The 26,011-nt window shown below is 34.5% G+C and overlaps 1 protein-coding gene across 1 annotated transcript in view; it reads left to right on the forward strand.

Moving 5' to 3' along the window:
- The window catches only part of Mdga2 (MAM domain containing glycosylphosphatidylinositol anchor 2), a 732,366-nt gene that overhangs the window by 323,746 nt on the left and 382,609 nt on the right, over positions 1–26,011 (forward strand). The window contains exon 2 of the mRNA XM_028782361.1: positions 14,136–14,275. Coding sequence (XP_028638194.1) covers positions 14,136–14,275 — 140 coding nt within the window. The remainder of the gene's footprint in view (positions 1–14,135; positions 14,276–26,011) is intronic.

The raw sequence follows: 26,011 nt of genomic DNA on the forward strand, positions 1-26,011 counted from the left end.
TTTTATTTTATTTTATTTTATTTTATTTTATTTTATTTTATTTTATTTTATTTTCATTCCAAATATTGCCCTCTTCCTGGTCCCCCTTTTTAGAGTTCTTCACCTTATCCCCCCCTTTGCATCTAAAAGGGCGCTCCCCCACCTATCCACCTAGCTCCACCTCAAACCCCCAGGATCCCCCTTCCCTGGGGCATCAAGTCTCTACAGAACTAGGCACATCCTCTTCCAGTGAGGACAGACAAAGCAGTCTTCTTGGCATCAGCAATAGTGTCGGGGGTTTGGTACCTGCACATGGAATGGATCCAAAATTGGGCTGGTCACTGGGTGACCTTTTCTTCAGTCTCTGCCTCATTCTTGTCCCTGCATTTCCTTTAGACAGGAACAATTCTGGGTCAAAACATTTTAAAGTAGGTGTGTGAGCCCATCCCTCCACTGGTAACCCTGTCTATCAACTGGAGGTGGTTTCTTCAGGTTACCCATTATTTGTGCTAAGGTTACATGGGAGCCTCTCACATCCCAAGTCTCTGGAACTTTCTACAAGTCCCCTCTGGACTCTGCAATGCAACATATATTTCCACTACTCCTCTGGGCTGTCTCCTGTCTCCCTCCATACCTGATCATACCCCAATTTTCCTCTCCTCCCTCTCCCACCCAGGTTCCTCCTCCCACTGCCTCCCATGATTATTTTGTTCCCCATTCTAAGAGGTACTGAAATATCAGCTTGCCTGTTTTATACAAAGTTACAAGTTTCATTTATCCTCCTTGACTCCTTGATTTAGCTGTAACTTTTATTTTTAACCAGTGTCTGTTTTTATATCAGCATTTGTGAGCCATTTCCAGTTTTCACTGTGAACTTTTTTCCTTGTGTCCTACAAGGAATCAGTTCTTACATCAGGTTCATAGAAAACAATGTCTGAAAACATCAGCATTAACATTCTTCAGTCAGGCATTTTAGACACACAGGATATTTTTATTCTTATTACTATCAATAATTTGTAGAGTATTTTCTTTTTTTAAAAGATGTGTGTGTGTGTGTGTGTGTGTGTGTGTGTGTGTGTGTGTGTGGTGTGCATGAGACTGTTTGCTGTATACAGACTGATAGCTCTCGAGGACAGAAGAAGGTGCTGGATTCCTTTGGAAGGAGTTACCCATTGCTGTGAATCACCCAAAATGAGTCTTGGGAACTAAACTCAGGTCCTCCGGAAAATAACAAGTGCTCTTAAGTGCTGACCTTTCTGTACAGATCTATGGAGTTCTTTCTTTGTGAACAGTTTGTGTCAGTTTGCACTCACAATGGAAAATTTATGGATTTTTTTATATTTTATCTTAAATCTGATAGATTGCTTAATACCTAATAATATCTTGAGTTTAATCACTCTTCCAAAAGCAAAGCCACAGCGATGGTGATACCTACTTTCTGTCTCATTAACTCTGTCAGTCATTTTGTTTAAAACATTCTCATGGAACTCTCATGGAATAACCTATATTTACATAAAGTTGATATGAATACAAATGTCAATATATTCATGAATTACATGTTTTTCCAACTATTTGCGACAGTTACGCTGAACATTACTCTACCGTATCATAAAAGTAGAGATAAAGTATAATCACTAATTAGTTTTACCGATAGTTGTCTAACTCTTCTGGAGAATTTGAAAATAATTATAGTCACCATACTTAGTTTAGAACTAACATGAATCCAGTGGTATTTGGTATGACACTGAAGATGGCTTCTTACCCTTAAATTCTGAACCTACTTGCAGTAATTTCAATAGCATAAAGAGCATCAGTCCATTCTTCCAAATGCGTATCTGAATCCTCTGGTATATTCAACACATTAGTAACATTTGTGCTAAATGATTAACAAAAGTAACTGTCTTAACTTCTTGTGTCACATCAATTGCAGAAGCAGTGGTGCTAGCAATTAATGTAAATAAAGCTGTTATACCAGCAATACTCAAGCCCACTACCCTCTTGCCTCTGCTTAAATTCTGACTCATTTCTTCTAGTACTTGAAAGCTATTTTTAGAATACCAAGGTTCTGTGATACTCAGGGCACTAAAACAAAAGCTGGTTGATAGACCTCCATAACTGACATGCCGGATTTCAAAACACATACACAATTGGAAGCTGTACAATCAATGCAACTTACATTAAATATTGTAGAAGAAACAAGAGTATTTTTAGCTTGACAATTAAAAGAGCCTTAACACATGTGCTAACAAACACCTGTTTGAAATCCAGATCCTGCCCCAACTTTATCTCTTTATGCTGATATTTCGAGTTCGGCCTTTCATGTATATGAAATGGCTGTATTTATCAATACATCTTTTTGAAATTTGTCTCTTCAGATCATTTTCCTTAGAGATGGACCATGCATTTAGTGGTTAAAATTACATTAGCAAACCTTCTTCCAGAAAAAGCTTACCCATTCTACCCATCCAAAATGGATATATAAATTTTATCATCATTATCTCAAATTAGTATTAATTACTTAGTAATAAATAAGGCAGAATATAAATGAATCATTCAAATTACTGAGACTTGGCAGAGGCAGGTAAAATAGAGTTCCCAGGGAATGTCATAAACCCATGTCCTAAAATTTCATTGTCCCATTCTCAATGAATATAACCATGTTGTCTGAGCAGAGAATTGAGATAATTCAATACTGTGTCCATTTCTATCAAATAGTGAAATTTTATATTTTGAAAACGTAAAGTTGATTTATAACACCTACTGATAAATACTTGCATCTTACAATGTGTAATTTAGACAAATTATTCCCTTTGAACTCTTATGACATGAAGGATTTAATAAAATGTTCTTTGTGTATAAGAATGTAGATGATGACAATTTTTCATTTTTCTAAATTGTATTCTCAATCCCTAGATCTAAGAGAGAAAAATCTAAAGCTTTAAAATTAGAATGCATTGTATTAAAATGAGTAGAACACCAATAAAATGAGCAGAATAGCGATAAAATAATGAGTTTTTTGGAGTGTAAGGGAGGAATGCAGAGAAAACAATGCCTTGCCACCTCACTGCAATACCTGGAAGTGTTCATATAGACACATGAAAATAAAAACATGCTTCTCAGAGTTTGAGAGAGAACTAGAGATCATCTGGACAAGCTCTTGGTGGGTTTTGAACTTGAGTTCTTGAAAGCACTGTCCCACTAGAGTCTATCTCAATCTTGGTCTGCAGTAACTGTTTCTCATTGGTTAAACTGTAGTTGTGTATCCTGACTATATTGCTTCCACTCTACTGACATCTAATGGCATTGACCCAATTTACTAAAGAACTTGCCCTCTTTTGAACTCATCACAGATAATGAATGCCATTTCTCAATGAAAAGAGGCTTTGGAGATATTAGTAGGGCAGATCCTGCTATTTCTGTGTGCTGTCACCACTCTTGGAAAAGCAAATTGAAGTTTACATTTTTGGCACATTTTGTAATAAATCTCATTTGTTTTTTGATGAGATTGGCTAGGAGAAAGGATGTCTCTCTCTAAATACCAAATTTGTGATTAGAGTTGGGAAATAATTGGGAGTAGCATCATTTTGATTCTTATATGCTGAGGCTTTGTAGTCATTTCAAAGGAAGTGAAAAACCTCTAACTTTTAGGGAAGTATAAATATCTTGTCATACTTTTCAGCCAAGAAAAAATGATGTTATGCCCCCAATACCCTACTTAATTGCAATTAAGAGATAGGTCTCTTAATGTAATGGTAGTAATTCCTGAGACACAAAATATTTGATTCTAAAGATGGGGCATGGACTACATGATATATGGATTCTGATATTTTGACTACATTTGAACTCGAGGAGGGGGATCCTTTTAAACAGTTATGGAATGCTTTGTGCTCTAGACCTCCACACTGTCTAATAACAGTCTTTTTCCTTCACCGTGCCTACATGAAGAATGGTGTCCAATGAGTAATGGGACAGCTACTTTGTGTTTATCTTAAATTTAAAACAAACAAACATCTATTTGATTTTTGTGTGACAGTCATTGACCTACTTTCCAAAATATTGGAGTAGTTATATTTGTTTAAGACATATTGAATTGTGTATATGTCTGTACTTATGTGTCTGTGTATGGATATGTGTGCATGAGTGTGAGGCATTGGAACCCTTGGGAGCTGAAGTAAGAGGTGGTTATAAGCTGTCTGAAGTGAGTCTTAGGAACCAAACTTCAGTCCTCTGGAAAAAAACAGTAAGTGCTCTTAACAACTGAGCCATATGTCAGCCTCTTTTTTTTTTTCAGTTAAAATGCAGTAATACAACCATGAGTTAGTTAAATCAGGATGTTCTATTGGATCTCATATCAAATCATGGCCCACATGTAAATATCACATTCCTACCCTAGGACTGGAAGCTTGGTTGTCACTCATGTTTGTTTTCATTTTGTACTTATCTGCAGAGCACACTCACTTCCTTCTGAGCATTTGATTAATAACAAGTGTGATGTACTCTTCAATAGGACATGAAAGAATCCAAATATTATTTCCCTTGGAAATGCTGGGATGAACGTAGAAGGCTTTGAGGGGACATCTTCGTAGATACAGCCTGGCCTACCTGTGACTGACTTTATTGGCCATAATTTGTCTCTAGCTCACATATGAAACAAGTTGACACTTGGCGAGTGTTATGCATGAAATGAATGCAGGAGATTTATTGTCATTTATATGTATAGGTCTCTTCTATGAAACATACAAATGAGTTTGAGATTTGGCTTTAGATATTAATAGGTGGCACTTATGAATGAAAAAAATGGAGCCTATTTCAAAAGAAATAGAGGGAAAATGTGGAAACCATAAAAATACGATTGAGAAAATTTGCAAAGCTTTGATTTAAAAGGACATTTGTAAGTGGCTTTGTGGACGATAACTCTTATTTTTGTTATATTTCACATTTAATTTTTGATGTATTACAGGAAAACAATTCTTTTCTTAATGTTTAACACTATTTCATACTATGCATTGTTTTAACATTAAAATTATTGATAGATATCACTGTTTTGATTTGATGGCAGTCTTTTATGGAATAGAGCTTATAAATGAAAACTTAGCTTTAAACTTATAGAAAATATCAAATTGAAAAAAAATTGTACAAACTACTGGCTACCTGCTAAAAAGAAACCAGTAGTGTTTTGCTTAAATTTCTTATGCACTTTTGAGCTCTGTATTCTCTTGGATGATTCAACTTATTAATAACAATGTTGAAGAAGAGATTGATACAAAAATATCCAAAATCTGACACAAAGTTTTTTGTCACAGCCATGAGGTTAGAGCAATCTTTTGATTAAATTGGGTGTGATATAGGTTCTTACTTCCTTCCTTCTATTATTTATTAAATTAGTAACCTTAGAACATTTTTCTCTCTAGTGAACAGGAATACAGTATTAACCATATTTGGAGGATGAGTTAAAGCTCATAAAGAGAAGTGACGAACTCACATTGATTCTTAAACTGGTTAATTCCAAGCAACAAGTGAAAGGGGAAAAGAAAGTGACCTAAAGACAGATTTAAAATAATATCTGTGTTATTTATATATCAGAATATTGCCTTGTGGAGATTACTGAAATAAGGACAATGGCAGGTATTAGCCATGTTTTTGAGATAATTATTGAAAGCCATCACTATATAAATTGAAGTCTGCCTTTGTGCGTGTTTGGATATCTGTCTGTTTTCAGTGCTGCAGTGAGGACTGCATTGGAAAATGTCACATACATTGTTTTGAAGCATTAGATGGATGTGGTGTTCCAAAAGGTCCTTGAAGAGGAAATAGAATCGGGTCAACAAAAACTGAGAAACTAGCAAAAGAACACAGTGGCAACAAAGACAAAATACAAGCAAACAAACCCGTACTGAAGTAGGAGGCTTTGCTTTCACTCTGACTTTACAAATACTAACAGGGGAGAACGCAAACTGCAGAGCAGTATAGTAGAGCATGCGCATAGCCAACTAACTACTGTCCACTATCATTTCTAATCATCAAAAGGTAGAACAAAAGCAGGCCTGTTGATGACAAGATGTATGTTGTTTTGCTTGCTATTTTTTTTTTACATGTCTAAGATGTACTCTATTTACGTACTGTGGAGGAGAATCTTGATTGCCTGTTCTTTTATAGAAGTGATTAGAAAGCTTTGAGAAGTATCTTGCATAGTTAGAAGCAGGTAAAAGCTGAGCATGGCCAAGAATAAAAGGAAAGAAAAAAACACAATAGATATCTAGGAAACATTATTTTAAGAGAAGAGCAGAAGTTTCTATGAACCGCTGTGTTGGCAAACAATTGCTACATTGAAAGTTTTTATGTATTGCTAATCCTCAACGGCTGTTTTACTTTATGCTGTCATGATTTGCCTTCCCATGAGGTTTTAATTTTCCTCAGTCAGACCCCATATCATTCATCTTTTGATATCCCTTTTCTGCAGCCACTCAAAATTCGCTAGCACATCTAAACTCTCAGGGGTGATGACTGTTTGTCTTCTCTAGTCTTAAATGACAACCCTGTCAAAAACATGCTCTAGCTTCCCTTTGAGTAACTTCTGAAGCACATATTTCCCTTGATTCCCTTCCACTTCTTCGACTTGGTAAAGCCTATCTTTTTTCCTTGCCTTACATGCTTAAGAGTTTCCGTTGCTATGCCGGGCGGTGGTGGCGCACACCTTTAATCCCAGCACTTGGGAGGCAGAGGCAGGCAGATTTCTGAGTTCGAGGCAGGACAGCCTGGTCTACATAGTGAGTTTCAGGACAGCCAGGGCTGCACAGAGAAACCCTGTCTCGAAAAACCAAAAAAAAAAGTTTCTGTTGCTGTTGTTTGATCACTAACCTCTGAATTTTACACACTCCATGGTCTGCTGTGGAGATTTCATTTATTTGGTTATTTAAAGTTCTAAGTCATCATGACCACTACCAACTGCCCAGTCATTAGACTGCTCATCAGTATCATCCAAGACTAAGCTCTTTATCTCTCCTTAAATTTTATGTTCTTTGTTTCTGTATCAGTCTTTATGATAAAAGAATTATGTACTGTCACTAGTCTGTGGGCAATTAAGTGTTACGGAGTTTAGGAAACAGACAGGACCTCTAGCATGTTTAAAAGCCAGGTTATAAGATAATTGTGGAAAGAGGAGTAGGCAATGCGTTCACACCGTATTGAAAATGAAAAGCAGTACAGAGAGGAAGAACAGAAGCTACTGTGTCCCAGAAGTATTGTGTACACATGCTACATTGGGAGGGGTAGGATAAGGAGATCAATTGTCAGTAATGCTGTTCAGCTAAGTGTAAAATGATGTAGAAAATGAAATTCAATTTAGGAAAGACTATGATAGCTTAAATCAATCGTAAAATGGAAGGAAATTCTGAATATGATTGTGTTTGATTTTCATGAGCAAACATGAATGACAGGAGGGAGAATGGTATGAGGAATATGTGCTGATTCTATCGTCGCTGGCCATGTGAGAGTACTTTACTCGTCTCTCTTCTGTCCCCTCTGTTTACCTTCCAAAATATTATTCTCTGTGTCCCCCTTCCTCTAACTCCCCTCAGGTCTCTCCTACAGTGTGTGAGGAGTGATTATGCATACTGATTTACTGACCCATTGCAGTTAACAAGACAAGGGAACCTGGCCATCCTATTTCCAGACTGTGTCTCATGGAAACCTTTGTCTGCCATAGGAGCCTAAGTTGAGTTGCTCTAGTGGTGAACCAACATTCTAATGTCATAGAGTAACTTCACAAAGAATTGAAGCTCTCTACTCAAGTAGAAGAGTCTCATTTAGGGTTCTTGGAGGAGTGACAACTAATACCAAAACGATTGCTGTATTATAACAGCATCAACTCCAGGAAGTGAGTTTTTTAGATGAAAAGGCTTAACGTTTAAAACATTTCTCACCAAATTCTTCACTCTAAAAAACTGCAATGACTTCAGTAGAGGGCCCCTCGTCTCAGGCTTCTCCTCTCAGACAGTTATGTGCATTCTTAGGTGATTAAGACACTACCTTCTATTAAGTTTTTTTCTTCTCAATGTGGTACATAAGATGGAATTTTATGCAGCTGTAAAAAAAAATGACATTGTGACGTTTCAGGGAAATAGATGTAAAAAAACAGATGACCTCGACTCATATAAACAAATATTACATATTCATATCCTTCTCCTCTTGCCTCTGAGTCTCACTCGATTTCTTCTATTAACTGGAAACCCATCGTAAAGTCCAATTGTGAGATTCACCTATGTCTACATTCATAGTATTGGGTAAAGTGGCTGTGCACTCGTATGCCTAGTCCTCATGTTGCCTTTCATATGTGGATTCCAGATTTTGATGTTTACAAGCAGGTGTAAAAGTGCATGTGAATGTGGCTGTAGGGGACAAGCTACAAAGGAGGTCATGAGGGGAATACGTGGTGTGAGGAAGATGGGAAGAAAGCAAGACAACAAGAAACATTCGACCTGAAAACTGGAGGCAGGAGGCTGGCAGTGGATGGGTATGAGCCAGGACGGAGGTGAAAGGGGAGGAAGAGACACATAAAAATAAAAAATCAAAAATATTTAAAATGTTATAATGAAACTTAATACTTCATTTGTCATTTAAAATGAATTAGTCAACTGAAAGGATGATGGTAGCTTTTAACTGGATTATTCATTCTGGGAAATGTAGTGTGACAACATCCTTCCATCGAGTTTACTGGACCTATTTTATTTTATAAGTTATTGATCTCTGGAATGAATAAGCATTTTCTCACCTACTCTCATTTACTGAGTTAATGAATGGGTCTTCTCTTAGCAAGATGAGGGAAACCACAGTGCCTTCTTGACCATTCCACTTCACCATCACACAGGGACAATGAAGACCTATTTCATCAAGACCTTGAAACATCTCTCTCCCCCAAGTCCATCCCAGGCATTGAAAAGCATCCTTCTTGTGTGTACACATAGATTGCTAAGTTGAAAGATTCACACTCAAAGTTCAGGATAAATTACTCTTTATTGCACGAGCCACATGTTCATATGGTTCTTTCCGGAGCACAGTTACACTTGATTACAGATATGTCTATAAACACACTATGCTTTTTGTCAAGAACATTTCCCTGTTTGTGTTTTCACTACATCTTTCCAGCTCAGGTTAAGTGTCACTGAATCCGTGTAGCCTGGTGGATTTCTCCAGGCAGTTTTCATTTTTTTTAGCTTTATTGCAGTGTAGTTCTTACGTTTTTCTTCTGGTGCACTGACTATTCTGCTTCATTCTATCTGTTTTCACAGTCTGCAGCTCCTGTAGGCTGCAGGCTCTTTGAAGACATAGCTTTGTGTATATTTCATATAGACACTCTCCTTCATGTATCGCCTCATCCTGCTATAGCACTTCATGCTGCATGTGACGTAAGAGGATGAATGTCCTTCTGGTTATTGATATGGGGAAATATTCTCTGTTTTTTTCTTCCCAACGGAATGAATATAAATTGGCTTTAACTTTTAAAACTGCACCTTAACAAGATAAAAAAAAAAGTCCCTGTTTGTCCTTTTAGTCTGACCTATAGAACGCAAAAGCAACTTACTCTAATTGAGGTACCTAGTATGATTAGTGTTTGGAAAGTAATGAGATTTGGTTTACTTGAAGAAAATTTGGATGAATCTGAGCCTCATGCAATATTTTAAACTAATTGTTGAATCTGTAGGGCAAAAGAGCTCATAACCTTTGATCCATTTTCAAGAAGATGAATTGAGGCTTTTCTCAACAAAGCAGGGGACAAAGCCATGGTGATTTTCTTTCTTAATGTTATGTAGTAAATTTCATTTGATGTAAATAAATTCAGTATCCTAGTAGATGGTATTTTATTAAAAGATAAAACTGATGCTTTATAGTTTTAGTAAATGTTTACTAAATAACAGATAATATTAATAACTATTAATATTATCTGAATAATATGAATTATATTATATTAATTATATGAATAATATCTGAATTAGGTGATATGTAGCAGGTATTAAATGTGACATTTACCTAGCATTCAAATAATAATTTTTTTAGGTGCGTGTGTGTGTGTGTGTGTTTGGAGCTATTTTACATACTTCAGGTATCTGCAGAGGTCAGAAAAGGATGTTGGATCCCATGGAGCTGAAGCTATAAATGGTTGTAAGACTCCTGACATGAATACTGGAAACCAAAGCCTGGATCTTCACAAAGAATAGCAAACGTTCTTAATTTCTGAGCCATCTCTCTAGCCTACAAAATGACAAACATTAAGTTAGACTATTAAGGAAGGAGATCAAATTAAAAGGCAATACACGTCTTCTGAGAAAAAGAAGAAAATTATTTTGCTTGATAATCCAAGACCTCATGATGAACATGGGTATAGATAACCATGAGGGGTCCTAGTTAGAAGACCATCATAAGCAAACATGATTCAACTGTCATTGCTCCTTTCTCAATGACTGACAGAGAAGTGTTACAGAAAGACAATGTCTTCACAGTTGTTTCTGGCACTTTAAAGGGTTGGGAGGCAGGATACTGAACTGGGAGGATGTGTTTTACTTACTCCACTGGGAGCAGTTACTCCACTGATGTTAATCTAGTTGTGGTGCTTTATTTCATACATAGTTTCACAGTACTTTGTTATGTATTTAGTCTAGTCTACCTCTACTTTAGGAGTTACTAAAAATCACAAATGTAATGAACGATTCCAAACCTAGCTTCCATAGACAATGAATCAAAAAAGAACAAAGAGCCAGTGTGATTTTTGTTTGTTTGCTTGTTTGCTTCCTTCCTTCCTTGATCTCACTTATACCACAAAGAGCAAATGGGCTATGTCAGGCACCTGATGTCCTCAAGTTTTTCTTTTTCTAATTTGGAAATAATAGGATTGACTTGGGTGAGTTCTAAAGCCCTTTCAGCTATGCTTTCTCTGGTAAAGCAACTAACACAAACATCCAAAGGATCCACCAGAGCACTGAGCATCTAAAACACTAAGAATGTATTTAATGCTTACTAAGAACATAAGCTAAAAACTAAATTTTGTAGACTATTATAGCTTCTACAGGATAGGTGGTGGGTTCCTGCTGAGAGGGCAGAACCAGCTACCTTTTCCAAGAATGTGTTAAGATATAGAAGAAAATAGTAGAAAATTAACCCTTATAAATGTCAAATTTTGCCTACTGTATAATTTAAATTGTTTAAAATGTTGCTTATTTGAATAATGAAGCATTTGAAAGATATATCTTAAAAATAACAATACTAGGTATTGATTTGAAGTCTAAACAAAACAAGTACAAATTAGTCTAGAGAAAACGTCATGTAACTATGTAATTATATGTATTACTATATGTGGGCTATCATTTATAAAACTAAATTTAGCATAGGTATTTATTTAAAGAAATATATCTGTATTTTATATTTAAATCTTTCCTATTTTGTTTTGTAAGCATTTATTGTCATTAGAATGTTAACTTTTATAATATGTGTATAATTACACAAGACAGATGCCTTAAAATTAGTACCGTGTCAGGATTAGTTGTCTAAACTGAATTCTAAATTTGATCACTGTCTGCAATGATTTGGGAAAACATTGCATGAAACACCAGAGCATCCAGACCATCATAATAGTATCCACTGCCACTAGAGCTCAGAAATTGTTTTATGTCTAGACAGAATCCAAAGCAAGGGCACAGATTTTGAAATTAGTAATTCGATACCCCAACTAAACATTTAATGTGTTTAAGTTTTATTAATTTTAAGAAAATAAAGTGATGTAAAGTGTTTGATTATATTTTGGTTTTAATTAAAATATAATTGCATCAATTATCCTTTTCCTTTTCTGTCTTCCAATCCCTCCCATGACTCCTACTCCCTCTCCAACTGAAGGTCTCCTATTTTGTGATTTCTCTTGTTTCACATACATACACATACACACACACACACACACAGAGAAGCGGGGGAAGGGGGGAGAATATGATATGTTCACTTAGTGAGGCTTATGTGAATGTGGTTTCTGGGTTGACCACTTTGTCTTTGATAACCAGTTAGTGAGATTCCCAGGAGAAGTTAATTCTCCATCTTCTAGATGTCATTAGTGGTGACCCTTCTGTTGTTGTTGTTGTTCCTGATTCCTCCTTCTATGTTAGCATGTCCATTGATATTATTACTGTTCAAGTCATGTTTTGTTATTTTTTAAACATTTCTATTTGATATTTATGGACATTTTGCATGTGTGTAGATCTGTACACTGCTTGAGTGTCTGGTGCTTGCAGAGGCTAAAAGAGAATGTCACATACCCTGGAACTGGAGTACAGTGATTGTGAGCTGTTATTTGAGTATTTGGAGTAGAACCCAGATCTTCTGTAAGAGCAGCCAGTGCTCCAAAATTTGAGCCATCCCTCCAGTCCTATTGTTTGGTTATTTTAAAAAATATAAGTATACTTACGTTTATAAGACCTGTGGATATATTTCTAATAATGTAGTCCGGATAATAGTACCATTACAATTACATCAACAGATTGTAAAAATGCAAAATCCCAGCATTTTCTGCAAAATGTTAGGTTATTCTGTGTATCTAGGAAATACTCATATACTCATAGAAAGCACTGTGGGCAAAGTTGCTACCTACATGGAGTGTTGCAACTATCCTTCTCAAAATGGCTTTTATTCCCAGTCTGTGTTGAAACTTCTCATGATAGATATTGGAGAGGGGCTGTATTTTTAAAACTTAAATATCAAGTTTGTCTGAAAAGAATAAAAACATTTGTTGTGTTTTAATTCGTTGTTTAACTTTTGGGCCTTTTTAAATTTTATTTTTGTCCCAAATGGGTGTGTTTATCTCCATTTTGACCAAAATCTACAAAGATAAAAAAGTATGTCCTTTTGTTTATCTGTCTCTGTGAGTGGTGTGTGTCAAAATATTACGTTAGAAATGGTTTTCCCTTCGAAAGATGAATTTTCCAGAAAAGAATTTTTCCTAAATTGAGTCCTTGCCTTCTTCTTCATAGGATTGCCAAGATCATTTTCAAGAAATATATGACTTGTGATGTTTTTTATGTCATTTTGTTTTAAATTCAAGCATGCTAGCATTCTCTTCTTGGGGGAAAATTGATAGCTTCTCTTAAGGGCACTACTATTTAGAATGGAGATTCTTGTCAGGATTGTCTGTGATTGCTGGACTCTACATATATAGGCAATCTTCTTCCTATGTTTCCTTCAGTTAAGATAATTTTCTCTTTCACCTCCAAATATATTACATGCAAAAATGTGGTGTCCAAAAACATGGTGATGGCCGCTACCCTGAAGTTCCTAGCTGTCAGTTTGTATTTGATTGTAGACATGTATGATTAGCTCAGTATTTCTCATCACTTGAGGATCTTCTGCTTGTGATAGGTAATGTAACAAGAACTCGTCACATTTCTTTAAGTCTTGTGCATTTCTACGTGGGAGAGTAGAGATTCAGACAGCTCCGTAAGTGTTAAGTTATCTTTGGATTGAAATTTTAGAATAAGACGTCAGTAATTTGCTGTCATCTTAGTGCTTTCATCCAGAGACTGTCTTTTGTTGTACTAATGCACCAGATGCTGCTAACTGAGCTGACACTGTATCCCTGCACATAAAACTTCCTTAGGTCCTTACTTGCCCCAATGGACTTTAAAATGTGTTGACTAATGCCTATGTCTTTAGTTCAAATCTCTTGTCTTCTTCCAATTGTCTTTTGCCTTCTGTACTACATATTCCAGGTATATCATTACTTTGCCATTTTCAGAAGGTTGTGATGACTGTTAGATAAGTTACATATGTTTCACCAAGAACATATTGGATCACTTGGGCAAATACAAAGTGTTGAGCTAATGGGTCTGGCTATGGTAGAGTCTAATAAGAATTAGTCTCCCAGGGCTGGATTGATGTCTCAGTGGTAAAGAGCACTCACTATCTGCTCTTCCAGAGGTCCTGAGTTTAATTCCCAGCAACCACATGGTGGCTGACAACCATCTGCAATGGGATCTGATGTCTTCTTCTGGTTTGTCTGAAGACAGCAACCGTGTACTCATACATAAAATAAATAAATTTTAAAATAAGAATTAGTCATCAATAGGATGGATCATGTGATGATTTACTTAGGTTTTCATGTACCTTGTCTGTTCCTCACTACACAGCTCCCCCGACAGTTCGGATTGTGCACTCAGGACTGGCCTGTAATATCGAGGAGGAGCGCTACTCCGAAAGGGTTTATACCATCCGGGAAGGAGAAACTCTAGAATTGACCTGTCTGGTTACTGGACATCCACGCCCACAGGTGAGTCCTGAGCTGCGTGTGGCACTAGAGCAGGCTATGACTTTTCTTGGAAGTTAAAAGCTACATTTTACAAAATTAAGCTAGAATTTGTGTGTGTGTGTGTGTGTGTGTGTGTGTGTGTGTGTGTGTGTGTGTGTGAGAGAGAGAGAGAGAGAGAGAGAGAGAGAGAGAGAGAGAGAGCATGCTTTTATTTGCAACTTCATGTAAGTGAAGAGAATGAAAGACAAGGGTAATAATTTCTAAAAATTGATCAAAGTCTTTCAATGCTTAATCTGAAACAAGGAATTTTAGGTTTTATAGCATGAGAAATTTAGAATACACTTCCAAGAAAGCTGTTAAAAAGACAACTACAAAAATAGCTCAGTAAGATAACAATTCATATGGCAATGAGTTTATTTTAGAATGTGGAGAACCTGAATTCATGATGACATAATTGTACCTGAGGAGGCTTTGTTTTGAAGAACGTGATCCGTGATGTCGCAGGCACCGTTCTTATTCTTAGCCATTATATTCAAAAATGTTTTAAATAAATGTTTACATGTGTTGAATAACTTTGAAATTTCATATTAATCAACCACAGCATCCTTAAGCAATTAGCAATGGCAGCCTTTGCTAATCATTAGTATATTACTATATCATATATAATAATATCTTCTTATTACTGTGGCCCTTGTCATTTGCTTCAACTACTCTTACCTCTGATTAAGAAAATCTGAATTCCATCTTGATGAACAAATAAAAATAATAAATAATATGTAATAATATCTTATTATATATGATATAATCAATAATTATATAAATAATAGAAATTTAAAAGGCACTAAAATAACAAATAACATACAAAATTAAACATACAGGACCAAAGAATTATTCATAAAATGAATCCATGTAGTTATACATATAATATAAATTGTAATTTGTATACAAAACACTAAAATGTTTTTACTCATGAATTTTTATTTTCATATACTTAATTTGACCCCTTCATAGCTCACATTGGTATTTAAGTATAGCAATATAAATTATATAAATATGTATTATCAAGACAAAAATGTCTGGCTATCACTTCTCCAGAAGAGAATCGAGAAAAAAATGAGAGTTTTATGAATTCCCCACTGTGTCCCTTGTCATTTGCTTCAACTACCCTTACCTCTGATTAAGAAAATCTGAACTCCATCTTGATGGACAAATAAAAATAAGCTTATGATATGAAGAGGTATTGATTACATAGGTTGATTAGTAGATAGAAAAATGGATGATAGAAGTTAGATGGATCGATACAAAGACTCATAGGACCACAATAATGATTGAAATCTTAAACTACATTTTGTTAATTTAAACTTGTTGGTAAACTCTAAACTCTAACTCAAACAATGTCTAAAATTTTATAAATAAAAATTACAATGGTTAAAAGCATGAGTAGTTATATTTACTATTAACAGAGTATAAGTTGAAGAGAGAAGATCTCTTAATAAAATTAAATTTCATAAAATTGGATTTAAAATAGTTAAGTATGCTCAAACAATGGTCAAAAAAAAAACCAGAAAAGAGCCAAAATTGAAAATTATAAAATTAGATACCAGAGAATAGTGTTTAAAAATTCAGGGAAAATATTGAGTTCAGTGAAATAATTTCATCAAATATTTCAAAACCATATTTATAGTTAAATAGTAGCTCAAGAAATTTTGATACTGTTACAATTTAATTTTGTAACTAAAAGACCTAATAAGATATCTAGAATCAAAATTTGGAATCAAAATCGATTAAATTATCAGAAGACACAAGGAGGTTGGTGAGATACAGTTCCCGGAATGAGCTGACCACTGGGTCTCATTGTTACCACATTGGGCTGCACCTGCACGTATTTTGAATTGTAAACTTCAGTTTAGAATGGAACTTTTGTCTGGTTCTGCCATCGCCAGAGTTCTCAGAGCACTCTATAACAGTCCCCATTCCCCTTTAACCTTAGAAGCATCTTACTTTGGCAGTGAGACTTCTCTTTCAACATTCACACTTCAGAGTGTCATCTTGTTCTCTAGCTAATCTGAAATGTATTCTGGAAAGAAGAAAAAAAGAATTAGGAGATATCTTAATTCCCTAACCAGTTCCATTTGGGGGACTATTTAAATTCGTTACCTTAGTTAAAAAGTAAAAAAGAGAAAAAAAAACAAGACAATAAACAACATTAACAAAAACTACCATGTTTTTATGATCATCTTTTAATCCATTCCTAGAAGTAACTGTTGTATTTGTATTCTGATCAGTTTGAGCTGATAGTTCCTCTTTGGAATAGTTGACTGCGTGTTCTCTTTGCCAGCAGGCTGTCTAAGGCAGGCTGACTGAACAGCTGGGGCTTGGCATTCTGGCCAAAGTCTAAAGGGCAGACTATTGGCAGCTGCTCCAAAAGATGACTTTTTTCTGGCTTATAGTAACTTGATGAAGAGAATTACTTCTGTATCTAGTCTGCCACTAGGGATCTGAAAATGCAGACTAGGGTCATCTTATTCTCTTGTCTTTGTAGTTTTTAGTCTCCCATCTCTTTTTATAACTTTTAGAATTATAAAGACTGCCCATTTCCAAAAATATTACATACTCTCAAAAAAAAACTATTTTTGGAGATCATTGTAAGTAGTCCAAGAATAATGATATATACAAAAGAAATCAAATAAGAAGGTTTCACTCAGGTGGATTAAACAGTGACACTATAACCAGAATACTTGTAATATCAGCTTCCTCCTTCTAACAGAGTAATATAGGGGAAATTCTCTAACTTCTGTGTCTTACATCACAGGATTTTGTGTATGTAACAGAAATTGAAACTTATAAATGCCTACTTTATATTATATTTATATTATAAATGTGCACATAGACATATACATGTGTATGTTTATAAAACATATACATGCACATATATAATATGAACGCACATGCTTTATATACTATTTGAGAAAATAGACTATTTCAACTTAAAGCTCAGTCATGAATATTTTCTTACTCAATGATTTCTACATCTTTGCTTATTGGATGTTCATATTGTCTCTTATTTTATTCTCAGTTTGGTATGCATCTCTTTAAAGACTTTTGAGAATTTCACATAATAAGTAAATTCTGCTGCTGAAAAATATATCATAAATTTTTCTTCTGGGGTAATAGTTTTGGTTGAGGTTTTGCTTTTAAAAGATAAATTCTTTTAATCTTACTTTGTTTTAGTTCTATAAATTTCTAATACAATTTGACATTTTAGAGGCCAAGAGTCTTTTACAGACATTGTTTGTTCAGTATGCTCTTGGCTGGGGTCAACCATTTATTTCTTCCTTATGAATTAAAGTATAAGCATTTCACCTTTACATTGTGATCTCAATATTTCCTCATTTACTCTGTAAAATCATATGAGAAAAATCATATGACAAACTTTTCAAAGGATCTTCTAAGTAGAATATCTTTCAGACTAAAAGGCAACTCTCAGATTCAGTTTACTATATTTCTTACAAAAATTATAATATGTGCATATGAAAAGTAGACATACTGTATTTTGAACACGCATGTGCACTCATACACACACACACACACACACACACACACACACACACACACAATGGGGAGAATAGGTTCTACCAGAAGTCCTCAGACATCTTTTCATGGATTAGAAAATACAATATAATTTATTTTTTTCATTAGCCATATATCTGTTTAGACTGGATCAGTCTTCTCTTTCATGGGAGAGAATTGCTACTACAAATACTTTTTTATATTAATCATTGGATGTAGTTGGCATGGTAATAAGTTACAAGAGACGCTCAGGAAGTCATTGTCTCAAATCCTACATGCATGCTACTTTGATATGCTCTCCATAAACATCCGCCTAGTTCTATTCAGAAGTGACTAATATCCTCATTAAGTTCATATTTATGTGGTTAAAAGTATCAAACAGCTTTTACTGGTAGATATCATATCTTCAATAATTTTGTTTTCATTCATTTTATAGAGTATGAAGAAGACTTGTATTGAATCAGCTTTATATTTAAAAGATTGCTTACACTTTTTAGTCTAAATATATTATCAAGATTTTAAATTAAAACTTCCCTGGTTACAATGTTACATTTGTCCTTTCGATGATCTAAGTGTATTTACTATTATCACAGAATTATAGTTGTTTTTTCCTATGGATAACATCTGTGCATAGAAGAACCAGCTAATATCTATGTCTATCTATCTCTGTCTCTCAATTTATAGCTCTATCTCTATGTCTATCATATATAGAGAGAGAACAAGAGAAAGGCATATATATATATTATATTATATTATATTATATTATATTATATTATATTATATTATATTATATTTAGACTAGATCTGTCTTCTAGAATGTATGTAATAATCTGTGAACTTTCTTTAAAATCCTTAGCTAATGTGATTAGTCAAAGTACTTTATAGGACAATATATGCAGATTGTATTTAGTTATAAGGAAAATTTAAGTTTTCAGTTTGTATGTGGTACAGCTGAACATCAGAAATTCCCTAAAGTCACAGAACTAAAGTTTAGAATCTTTCTTCTGTAAAGCCTCATGGAGTTTAGGATTCTCATTCACTGCCTTGGAATCAGGACTAAAGTTGGCTTCATTCTTCTATCGCAGCTTACTGCCATCAAATATTTTCATCTTCATATTGCCACAAAATAGAGCTTTACTTACTGGTCCTAAAACACCAACTTTTAAAAGACAGCATCTCCTGTAAAAATAATGTAAGAGATGAATTGAAATCTAAAAGTTTTAGTGGGTTTTTAATCAGAAAGTTTAACAACCCACAAATAAGAGTTTCCTATCTCTTACAGAAGAGCATACTGTAATTCTAACTGAATATAAAGTGCTCAAATTTCTGTTTTATGTGTAAATATTGGCCAAAATAATAAGTATACTGTTAAAGCAGAAGTCTGCCTATCACAACCAAATAAAATCTGTGAGTGTGTGTATGTAGTTCAGTGGTTTAGCCCTGTGTAGAATACAAAGCCCCAGATTTGGTGCCACTACTACATAAAGGAAATATAATAATTCATTTCTTAAAGGAAATATAATGAACTTTTAATTTTATCTTTAATTTTGATATTATAATTAAACCATTCTTCCCTTCCCTTTCCTATATTGAAACACTTGCATTCCTCTTCCTTACGTTCTTTCAAATTCATAGCTCTGATTTATTAATATTTACTCTCCCACACACATTCTAAATACATGTATACCTCCTGCTCAATTTGCATAATATGACTTACAGGTTGTCAGAGATGACCATCTGATATTGGATAACCAGTTGGTGTATGTTTCCTTGGGGAAGACTATTTCTTTTCATCTCAGCATTTCTTATTTGGCTGTAGTTTTTTTGTTGATTTGAGGCCTCATGGTCTTTTCCTATCAAATTATGTGTGTCTATTATCATCATCTTTGTTCAGGTTTTGATGGGATAGCTGTGTTGATGAGACTTTATGGATGTAGTTTCTAATGTTTCTAGGACTATAATTTTATAGTAAACTACCTGTTCCCTGGGTTTTTACAATCCTCTGCACTCTCTCCCATAGTGATCTCAGAACCTTAGGTCCCAGAGTCATGATAGATTTTATATTTTATATATATATATATAAATTATATATATTATTTATTAATTATATATTAATTATATATTTTATATATTAAATATATATTATATATTAAATATATATAAATAAAATATATATAATATATATATATATACATATATATATATACACATATATATATCATATATGGAGTGGGCTACAAAGTTCTACACAGATGCATTAAAAATGTCTGGCATGTTGTATAAATGTTAAGACGATATCAGTCATCTGTGATTCAGTTGTAGATGCAAAATATTCTTTCTATAAACATGCTTTAAGCTTAGCTTTTTCTCTCATTATTAAATTATTACAATTAACCCATTAGAATCTATAGATTATTCTTGTATTAATCACATTTACATTAGCCTTGACCAGCATATACTTGAACAGCAAGTGAATATTGAGTTAGGTAGTAAATGATTCCTCATTTTGATGATATTGAATTGGCCTAAAAAAAAAAAAAATTAAGAGGGAAAAGTTCTTCCAATGATTTGGATGTTATTAGTCACATAATTCCTGGAACCTCTTTTAATATGCTGTTATGATAGTTCTTTTGACATTTAGACATCATGATGACTTATCCTAAGTGATGCTGAGTGTCAAGAGAAACCTCTATTGAGAACTAAAACACTCAAATGGCTCAGAGAAGTAGCAATGTTACCAGTAACTTATGTTAGAGAATTCACTGAGGTTCCTCGCTATAGGAAATTCACTGGACAGAAGGAGATTGCCATCGTCAAGATGTTTAGAGGAGAGAGTCCTGTAAGAACGTGATACTTTAGCAATGCTGGCTCGGAAATGGGATCTCTAAGGACATCCAGATGATCACATTCTTGAAAAACAAGTGTCACCTTGCCAATATTCTCAATATTGGTATACATAAGCCGAAGGGTCAGTTTAAGCTCTAAATAATTATGTGCTATTTATTATTTCTTTTCATTGAGACAGTATAAACCTATAAATTGTACTTTTCAGTTTTATTACTAAAAAGATACATTTAATGACATATACAAAAATATGTTACATAACTGGAGATTATTAATTAGTTGACATTTCACAACATGATTTTTCATAGTTTTATTTATTTATTTATTTATTTATTTATTTATTTATTTATTTATTAGTATTTTTAGAGATCTCAACAAATTCCAAATATGCTAGCCTTACCATCACTGGGGCAAATTTTTTCTTATAGAATGATAAAATAATTGACCTATTTTTATAATTAGTTTGCTTGCTCTAATATATTTGTGTGTGTGTGTGTGTGTGTGTGTGTATAAAACCTTAGTAATTTTATCAGATTTTTTATGTTGCAGATACTCATTTATGGTGATAATCACACTTACCTCTCCCTTCAGCTTAAAAGTGAATATAGTTAGACTATTCTTATGTCTAATACATGCTCACTTATAAGACATTTGAATTGACAAGATTTTCTATATTTGCTTCAGCAAACATTAGAATGGCATTCAAATAAGTTGAGAATTTCAACCTCAACTTTATTTTACGTAAAATGGAAAATCGTATGTACAGTGTTATAGAATATAACCTACAGAAGCGCTGATTGTAAGCTAGTAAAATCTACTCTACGTTAGGCTCATCACAGCCTTTTACTAGAATGCTCCAGATGCTCCAGATAAATCACTGAAGAATAAAAATTACCATGAAACATTAATCTAGTGCATAAAAAAGTGCTTATGAAGTGGGGTGTTTCCCTGACTGACAAACAAGGAAACAGTTATTAAAGAGCAACTCCAGAAATTCATTTTTAGTAATTGTTAATCTTTAAATTTTCTCTTGCTGTCAAGATCTTAACAAAGAGGTGAAATAACATTTTTTTCTCAATGGTTTTATCTTTTTTATCAGCAGACATTGATTTCTAGGTTTTTCTGCCTCCTTGTGTTACATTAAGAAACATTATCCTTTACAAGACAACCTCTTCCTACTTACTTGCCTTTGGCACAAATCGTTAAATGATGCAGGACATGACTGAGCAGAGCAAATTCTTTGCTTAATGAGTACATTTTCCTTTGGGCATCATAAAATTTGCATTTTTGTAAAAGATTAACTTTAAGTGTCTAGGGTTGTGGTATAGTACAGTCTATCTTGTTCATTGTAACCATAGCAAGTGACCACTTTGGATTACTACGTGGTACACTCTAGAACTCCAGCCCATCATAATGGCAATGTGTGCCAAATGCTATACTTAGGAATACTGTAAAATATTTACTTGAACTAATATAAAGAAAAAATGTAAACACATTTCAGGAGATCTATAAACTCTGTCAGCTGAAATCCGTACTTCCAAGTTGTATCTTGAGATATCGTGAGAGAGTCACACAAGAGGGGTGTTCAAAAAACAACAGCAACAAAACAAAAACAACACCAAAAAAAAAAAAAATAAGCATCTCATATAGTTTGGATGTGAGGATTCTAGGTTTTGAGTGTCCATATGATATCTTTTGGGGAAGAGGGTCTGAGTAATGTATTCTTTTTCCTTTTCCCATTGTCTAAATAGGAATCAAACCTTAATGTTCTTTGACTTCCACCTGAATCACTTCAAATTCTGTCTTTATCACTCTGTGTGTGTGTGTGTGTGTGTGTGTGTGTGTGTGTGTGTGTATTGATAACTGAGTTTTTATTTTCTTCTCAGTCACTAATTGTATTGGATTATGGGATATCCCCATTCCATTATCCCCACCTTAAATAACTGTGTGAAAAACATTTTACTTCCAAGCGACAGCCTGAATAACAACCTGACAGAGATTCTTTGAGAACTGATGAATATTTATCTGCAGATAGTAAAAGCACTGCAATGGGACTATTTGGTTGTCAATAGTAACTTTTGGTATGTTCAAAGATGATCGTGCCAGGGCTACTTTTTGAAGGTTAAATGATGAATATGACATACACATTGAATCATCTTTGTAGCCAAGGACGTTGTCCGTTTAAGATTAAACAGACAATTGTTTGACAACTGTTTATTTGCTTGTTGTTTCTTGCAGGGTGTAGAACCCTTTGTGCAGGATCCTTGCTCTGCCTGATCTTTTGTGAAAACTTAGGTTTACATTATGAGTCTTTTCATAACTTCTGTCAGGATTAGTTTGTCTATTTTTTTTATTACAGTTTGATATATGTGGCTTCATTTTGGTTCTAAGAACTTCTTAGAGTTAGAATTTCAGAGCACTTTTAGGGGTATGTTATGTAACCCATAGTGTACATAAAAGGTTCTTTTAAATAACCCCAGCTCCAGAGATGTCTCAGTGGATAAATATGTCTCCCACTTAGCCTGATGGCCCATGTTTGATCACCAGGTCTTACATGATAGACGGATATAAGAATATTCCACCAGTTGTTCAGACAGACAGACAGATACACACACACACACACAGAGAGAGAGAGAGAGAGAGAGAGAGAGAGAGAGAGAGAGATTAATTAACCTCTATAGACTGAGTATTATAAGAGTTATTTGGATTTACTGCATGTAGGAGCTGCTGTTAGAATCATGTATATCTCTGGCTATAGGAATGTATTAAATGTTACTTTGGCAGTCTTGAAGATTTAATTCATCTTCTTATTGCAATACCCACCAGGAACTTCAAGAACCTTAGGAAATAAAATTCCATAACACATAGCTACTGAAGGCATTCAGTTAGAGAAAATTCAAATGTTACACACTCCATGTACTTTTGACAGAACATTCATTTTTAAGATTTACCCAATATAAAACATTAGGACCACAAGCATCTGTGGCAAATTCACAAAGTATCAGGTATAAACTGGAAATCCACTGATAACATCAGACCACAAATTCATAGCTCTTTGTCTAAACAATAGAGAAGAAATGGAAGATGGGTTTTCATGCAGAACGAGAAAAATCAATAGCTGAGAATACAAGAGAATTGGAAAATGCAATTTTAGACACATTCAGATCCTTGTCAGCATCTAGCCAGTTTGTTCTGCCTAAGATGTTGGGGAGCCAAAACCTTCTTGGTCAGGTAACACCAAACCAAAGCCTCTGGAGTTGGAGGCTTTTTCTTCATAGGTAAAGGTAATTTGGATGCATCAGTGTATACTCTGTAAAGTATAGGCTTTTTCCACATATTTTAAGTCTGTTTCCTAGAGTTAGTAAATGTGCTTGGTAGTAAAACTGGAAAATCATCTACTATTTAGCTGATGTTTTGGGGACATCACATTTATCCCAAATCCATATTGGTTTGATATGATCATAAATCAGCCCAAAAATGACATTTACTATGTTTTTTGTATTTATACATACACAGTCCACAATTCATACAGCATCTTTCACCTGCTTGAAGTCGTAATTCCTCCTTACAATTACAGCAAGCCATACTAGGAAACAAATATAATGAAGAAGTATTGATTTTAGCTGATGAGGAGTTTATAGCTTTTCTGAATGTGGTTAAATTTCTTCTGCATATTAGTTTAAATAAGAGAAGGTGACTCCTAGCTTAACTTACTGAAAAACAAAAAGGCAAAATCAAACTGTAGTAGACTTATATATCTCATTCTGAATGTTTCTCTGTGGATTCATAATGCATGCCTAATGTTCTCTGAAGAAGTGGCTGAATTTACTCTTAGTCTGTAATGCCCTCACTATATCAATTCGAACTGAATATGTAAAGCAGAAACTATGCTGATTTTGTTTTAAAATTCCCAACTTAGGGATTGGAGAGTTGGCTCGGTGACAAAAACCACATGCTACTTTTCCAACATCCATGTCAGGCAATTCACAACTGCTTGGAACCTGACCTCAAGAGGAACTGATGCCAACTCTGACCTCTGGGGGCGCTGCGTTCTATGTGTAGGCACACCATACAGACATAGACACACACAGACACAGACACAAACACACAAGATACACTTCACATACAAAATTAAAATAAAATTAAAAAATATAATTATCAGTTTAGAACTAGTAAAATTTAAGATAGGAAATGATTTAATCTGAAGATAGATTGGAGAAAAGTTCAATAGAGTGAATTAGTGTACCACCTGAGCCACTGCTAGCCCCCTCCCCCCCAGCCAGTGAATGGGCTATCATCTGCAAATATATCTTTACTTTCTTACAACACTCTTCACAAAGGAACAGTCTTCTTGCTCAAAATTGCACCCTGGATTCTATGACTGATTATTTTAGGCTCATAAACCTGGTTTTATTGATTCAGATGAGCAGATTAAGGATTGATTTGGTTTTTCCAAAATTCATAAAAAGTAATAAGCATGCAAACAATCCAAAAATCAGGTTTGGTATTTGTGATGAGAAGTGCAAATGTAGATATAGAAGATTTTTCTGCGTGTCAGTCTGAGAAGGCAAGATGAAATAAAGGAAAATCATAATCAAAACATTGTTTCAAAAATTAGAATGGAAAATGGATTGAGCATGGCCCTTGCAAAGCAGGATCATGCTTCTAACAAGCCAGCTAAGAAGCCAAACAACTGAAACTGGGGAGCAAAGCTTGTTAGCAGGGGCACCTGAGGCTCTCTCGTCTGCCAAAGGATAGAAATCATAAGTCTGAATCCAAAAGGAATATCTCCCAATGATAGTTATAGAAACTTGATGTTCTGTTAACAAGGTTGATTATTGCCTATTTTGCTCTACATATTCTTTTTTTAGATCTATTAACAGTAGTACATATATTCCCATAATGGCTGTATATCAGAGGTGTGTTGATATTGATATATCAATACCCTTTCTATATTAAATAATTTCGTATCTCTGTTGTGAATTTTTCTTGATAAATCAACTGTCCTTCTCGAAGGAGAGTATTACTTACTGTGTGTGTAACTTATCTATGATGTGTGCATCTGATTATAATCCATTAGAAAGACAGAACTCCAAGGTAGTTTTCATTATACTCTACTATCTTCTCTGTTTCTCACAAGAATTTGGACGCAGACCTTTAAAATTTTTAATGGGACCAAGACCACATTCTGCATGGGGCAGAGACTAGATAGGCAGCAGAACGTCAAGCCCACATTCTTTTCAAGTCCTCTGTGTTTTCAAATATTAATGTTGCTTCTATTGTTTGCTGCATAATTTTTAACCTTGGCTACTGTGAGTGACTTTACTTGATCCGGTCATATCT

Source organism: Grammomys surdaster, unplaced genomic scaffold (assembly GCF_004785775.1).
Source record: "Grammomys surdaster isolate TR1022 unplaced genomic scaffold, NIH_TR_1.0 98, whole genome shotgun sequence".
In the NCBI taxonomy this organism is placed as follows: Eukaryota; Metazoa; Chordata; class Mammalia; order Rodentia; family Muridae; genus Grammomys; species Grammomys surdaster.